The 6,000-nt window shown below is 46.5% G+C and overlaps 1 protein-coding gene across 1 annotated transcript in view; it reads right to left on the bottom strand.

The window, feature by feature from the left end:
* Positions 1-2,676: 2,676 nt before the first annotated feature.
* LOC104390667 (ankyrin repeat domain-containing protein 7-like) overlaps positions 2,677-6,000 on the bottom strand; it is a gene marked incomplete at its 5' end in the record, with an annotated part of 32,756 nt that continues 29,432 nt past the window's right edge. Inside the window, 2 exons of the mRNA XM_009999847.1 lie at positions 2,677-2,771; positions 3,210-3,384. Of these exons, the coding sequence (XP_009998149.1) occupies positions 2,677-2,771; positions 3,210-3,384 (270 nt within the window). The remainder of the gene's footprint in view (positions 2,772-3,209; positions 3,385-6,000) is intronic.

The raw sequence follows: 6,000 nt of genomic DNA, 5'->3' as shown, positions 1-6,000 counted from the left end.
CTTTTTGCTGTCTGTCTAATTCAGCCCCCTGGGGGGGGGGGGGGATCTCCCCTTAGTGTCTGAGCCAGCAGAATAAAGATGCGACCATTCTTATCAGCCTTAGAACACACTGTGACTAGTTAAAAGAAAGCTTACTGAAGGAAAAAAAATCAGTAAAAGGAAAATGGTCTTCAGCCTTGCTTAAACCAGGACAAAAATTTACTAGAATCCTCCAATTGCTTTTGTTTGGCTTAAACCTATTTTGATGATTCTGCCTCTGTGCAGGTATTAGAACAGCACTACTGGAATCTGAGGAGCACACATGCCCAACCTGTCAGCAGGCACATGTTTCCCCAGATGCTTTAGATGCCAATGTGTCCCTACGCCAGGTAATGCGATGGCTTTTACCTATTCAGTTAGTAAGAAAAGTCTTATCTGCAAAAAGCTGAAAGGGACGAAAACCATTAATTTGCACATCCTTTAGTAAGGCTAAATTGAATATGGCTAAATTTACTTTTCACACACATGATATGTTGGGACTGAAGCTTACAACTCTTTAGACAGTCTGTGGAGGTTTCTGTTTGTCTTACCTACTCAAGTTTCATATTACCTTTTGGTAAATGTTTTTCTGCCTCTAGGCTGTGAGCCACTTCAAGAATGGAACTGGCTCCCTAGGAAACAAGCTCCCTAGGCAGATTCAGCAGCAGCAGCACCGGCTGCCACCACCTTCAGCCTCACTCATGACTGTGATACCTTCTGCTGCTCTGGTGAGTGCTGCTGAGCTTTCTAAACCTTCCTTTCTGCCCACCAGCAGGTTGTTGGAAGAGAAGGTAAGTTTTCTGCCACCATATGCCATGATTCTTGTATTTTCATGGAGCTTATTTTCCAACTGTTTGCATTTATTCCCAAGGGCTCTCAGGTTCCTCTGCTAAGGCAACCGGCATTACCAAGTCTTCTGGGCCCCCAAGGGCAATCAGCCACCACTGGTAAGTAACTACAACTTTAGCATTTCTTATAAAGAATTATCTTTGGCTGAACTGAAGGCAATTGTTTTCTTTTTCCTCTCCCTACTCCAGAAGGTCATCCAGTGAGATCCAGGACAATTGGCGCAGCAGGTGGCAGAGCAGGCTGGAAACTGTAAGTATTTGACAGAAACTCAATCTATTGGTACTTGTAACCTTTCACACAAGGCTGTAACACATCACTTACACAACAGCTGATGTACAGTGACATTAATAGGCACAGAAGGTTGTGGAGAACACAAGCAGCAATTAGTTATTAAATGGCTTAATCTGAATTGGCTTCAACAAAGGGGATCTGTGCTTGCAGTAAGGTTATTTAAAATCAAACTCCCATACATGCAGTGATTGGAGTTTCATATGTAGGTTCCTAGCTGCCAATGTGGCAGTGATTACAGTTGACTGAGAGTTAGAATTTGGCAGCAGCTGTTCAGGAGCAGGTGTCTCTTTTACTGGAGTTCCTCTACAATGACATCCTTCACCTCTTGATTCAGTGCAGTTCCTGGATGTTCTTCCTCTCCCTGTGCTGCTTATGACCACTGGCTCAAAGGACTTTGGAGGAGAAACAAGAGAGAAAGTGTCTTCATTTCACTGGTGTACTGGGGAAAAAACAGGCTGGTGACTAGACCCAAAGAGTTGTAGTGAGTGGAGTTCAATCCAGCTAGCAGCCAGTCCCCAGTGGTGTTCCCCAGGGTTCAGTGCTGGGAACAGGTCTCTTTAACGTCTTTCTGAATTATCTGGACAAGGGCGTCAAGTGCACCCTCACTTAGTTTGCAGCTGACATCAAGTTGGGTGGGAGTGTTGAACTGTTTGAGGGTAGGAAGGCTTCACAGAGGGACCTGGACAGGCCAGTGCCAGTTGTGTGAAGTTCAAGAAGGCCAAGTGTCAGATCCTGCACTTGGGTCACAGCAACCCCAGGCAACACTCCAGGCATGGGGAAGAGTGGATGGAAAGCTGTCTAGAGAGCAGTGCAGAGAGGGATCTGGGGGTGGTGATTGACAGTAGCTGATTAGGAGCCAGCATGTGCCCAGGCAGCCAAGAAGGCCAGTGGCACTGGACTCTGTAGGGTTGAGTTAAGGGTTGGACTCTAAAGTCTTTTCCAAACCAAAGGATCCTATGATTCATTTCTCTTCTGTTGTCATATGGATCCGCAGAGATATTTTTTAACCCAGACTGCAAACTAGTGGCTTTTGCAAGTCCACTGCTGAGGTGGCTAGATTTTTTCCTAGAAATTAAAAGAGCAGACTGTTTGTAAGAAAATCTTAAATTGGTGAAGGACTTTGAGGGGAGGAGTGATGCTAATGAACATATGGGGAATAATGTGATGTGGTTCTTTACAAAATATTATCAGAAATCTGGTGATAAAACCCCTCAGGGTAGCTGATATTTTCTACCCCCTAAACTCCCTCAGGCAGGAGTCCTGAACAGCTCTCAGGTTCTTCCCTAGAGTAGTGGTGGGGTGTGACAGTACGAGACACTAAGGGTAGAAGCTTTTAGAGAGGATTCTTCTTCAATGCAGCCACCAGCCTTGGTTAGAGATGGAGTGCAACGTGTTGCTTGGGACATCCACTGGAAGTGTAGGTTCAGTGGCCCAGTGTGTCAGGCTGCAATGCAAGGATTTTGCATCCTGCACAAATTGCCAAAGAAGGAGTGAAGGTGAATGCACTGAGCTGGCGTTTTAAAACGGAACTTCACTGTCTTCAGGCTCGGTCGTGTTTTCTTGGTGGTTGGTGGTGCCCTGTAGCCACCCAGACTTGCTCTTTGTGCACCTTCCTGCAACACAAATGATTTGCACTGAGTGTACTTGCAGAGCAGTGAAAACTGTGTGTGTGCACATATGAGCAGAGGCCAGTGCACAGCACCTGAAACCAGTCAGTAGCCGTGGGAGCTCATGGGACGGAAGTGAGTGCCAAGAGACTTTCTCTTCCCATGTGTTTTTACACTAACAAGAGCAGCAGCTGTTCTCTCTTGTAAGCAGAAACTTCACCTGTTATCAAGTTCTTCAGTTTGCAGGGACACGATGTCAGCAGCTGAATGAGGCTTTGGCAGAAGCATATGGAAAGGGGGGGAAAAAACTGGGGAGGGGGAAGATAGGGGAGAGTAACTGTTTTGAATTAACTTCATTTATGTTTTTTTGTGTGGTGTTTTTTTTCAAGGTGCAAGAGTCCTGCTTCATCTTACTCAAAAGGTTCTTCCTGGAAGCGCTCCTACTCTCCATCATGTAGTCGATCCCTTTCTCGTTCCCGCCTGCGATCACCACCAAATCCAAGAGGAGGAGAAGAGAAGAGTGGTAATTATGGTTCTCAGCCAACATCACCTGGCTACCACCAGTCAAGGTCACCCCCACACAGACGATACCATCCACGTGGGGAAGTGGCAGTTCCTCCTAGGAAAGACAATACAAAAAGAGCAGCTGGAGCTTCCCAAGACACCAAATGGGAAAAATCTCATCAAACAGAACCTCCTCTGAAAAAAGAGAAGGGTGAATGGTCAACCTGAATTTGTTTATGTTCTTCATTCATCTTCCTGTCTTCTCTTCCAAAACATTGTTGAGCTTATTCATGCTCTTTAGTTTCAAATAAAGTTTTGCTCTAATTAGGTCATACTTTGGCAGTGCAGTTTCATTCTAGTTTGATTAAGTTAATAATGGTGTAAAGAGCAGGTTCAGTGACCCTCTAGCATAGTCTGAGCTCTGCGGCGCCTGCGTCCCTGCTTGTGTGCCTCTGCCCAGGTGCTGCTTCAGGGATCCCTCGGTCAATGAGGTAACAAAAATCAATTTACTCTCTGCATTTGTTCCATGGCTTTGTGGTTGTTCCTCCAGCCTGCCCATGCTGGCTCACATAGACAGCTTGCCCTGCTCTGCAGGCCTGCGGAGCATGTGTAAAATACCATGTTTAATCATTCTCTAGTAAATGGCATGCTGGGAATGGCACCTGCTGAGGGGTGCAGGCCAGGTAGTGCAGCCTTGGGGAAAGCCTTGGATCGATGCATTTTTTCCTGTCCAAGGAAACTATGGTGTTGGGAGCAGAAAGGACTGAATCTGTCATCGTTGCCTGGGGCTGACAACACAGGGAACTTCTGGGCAGTGGTCTCTGTTGGAGGCTCTTTGGACTTCAAATGTAACTGGCAGTGATGGGAGGGAAAAAAGCAGTCAAGGCTGAGCAGAAGCACAGATAAATGGTGTTTAACCATTTATAGGAGCCTCTCTCAGGACTGTGGTGGATTTTAGAAGTGGCCATATTGTGACTGTTAAATTGGCCTAAACAAATCAAAATTATCTGAGGCAAAATTTGATTTTCCATTTGAAATATTTTTTCTTTATTTAAAGCACTCATTTTTTTTCAGATAAAACAAGTGGGAAAAGAACTGTCAGTTTTAGAACAAAGAGCTTTTTTATTTTTTCACAGAAAGTAACTCTCTCCTACAATAGCTTCTGATACTATTGTTCTCCAATTAAAAAGATTGTCAATAATGAAATATAGTCTAACAATTATCCTAGATTCTCTTGTTTATTTAAATTCAGAGGTCGTACAGTACAGACTGGGTTTGAGTCTTATAACTCTTCAAAAAACTGCCTTGCAAAGAACAGGTAAGATGAGTTTGGTTCTTGTAAAGCTAATGTCAATTATGAATTGATATAAGTAAAATTTGGGGGGAAAATCACATTAGGGAAAAAAAATCACATAAAAGAAAATATAAAGGACACAAAGAATAAAAACAGGCCCTAGAAAACAGTGAAACAGTGAGAATTAGACAAAACCAGCTTCCAGTTAGAGAAATACATTCCCCAAGGAGTCACCAGCCCAGCCTTGAGACAGGCCTACAGGACAGATGGAAGGGATGGACAGGAGCTCTGCCCACAGCTCGTCTTGGGGACAGCCTTAAGTACTGGGGAAAAGCACACTGAGTAATTGAAATCACCATATTAACAAGCCATTAGCCCTTTACATGGAAGGGAGGGATTAGTGACCCATCTTGTGTGCCAGTGATAGAATAATGTTAGAGATCAAGTTCTTCCCTACCTGGGTGGGAGGGGCAGGGGATCAAGAGCATTGCTGTTGATCCTGAGTCAAACGGTGCCCAGAACTGCCCCCAGTGCTGGAGGTGCAGCCTCAGCAGTGCCCAGCACAGGGCACCAGCACCTCCCTGCTCCTGCTGGCCATGCTGTTCCTGCTGCAGGCCAGGATGCTGGTGGCCTTCTTGGCCACCTGGGCACACACTGGCTCATGTACATCCAGGTGTCAACCAGCACCCCCAGGTCTTTTTCTGCTGGGCAGTTCCAGCCACTCTGCCCCAAACCTGTAGTGTTGCCTGGGGTTGTTGTGACCAACATGCAGGACCCTGCACTTGACCTTGTTGAACCTCATCCCATTGGCTTTGGCCCATCCATCCAGCCTGTCCAGGTCTCTCTGCAGAGCCCTCCTACCCTCCAGCAGATCAACACTCCCACCCAACCTGGTGTTGTCTGGACACTGGCTGAGGGTGCCCTCCATCCCTTCATCCAGATCATGGATAAAGACACTGGACAAGACTGGCCCCAGCACTGAGCCCTGAGGGACACCACTGGTGACCAGTCATCAACTGGATTTGACCCGTTTACCATGACTCTCTGGGCCCTGCCACCAGCCAGTTTTGTACCCAGTGAAGAGAACACTTGTCTGTGCCACGATTCACCAGCTTCTCCAGGAGATGCTGTGGCAGATGGTGTCAAAGGCCTTGCCCAAGTCCAGGTAGACAACGTCCACAGCCTTTCCCTCATCCAACAGGTGGGTCACACGGTGACAGAAAGAGATCAGGTTGGCCAAGCAAGACCTTGGCCTGCCCTGATCCCCTGGCTGTGCCACACTTGCCATGAGAGCTCCCTCAAGATAAGCCTCTCCATGATCTTTCCTGGTGCTGAGGTCAGGCTGACAGGCCTGTAGTTCCTCAGAAGGATTCCAGCCCTTCTTGTAGATGGGATCACATTAAGCAGCCTCCAGTGCTCTGGGACCTGGATGTATAT

Source organism: Chaetura pelagica, unplaced genomic scaffold (assembly GCF_000747805.2).
Source record: "Chaetura pelagica isolate M959 unplaced genomic scaffold, ChaPel_1.0 scaffold146, whole genome shotgun sequence".
Taxonomy (NCBI): Eukaryota; Metazoa; Chordata; class Aves; order Apodiformes; family Apodidae; genus Chaetura; species Chaetura pelagica.
Note: the sequence above shows the minus strand (reverse complement) of the source record. Positions and strands in the feature narration are given on the sequence as shown.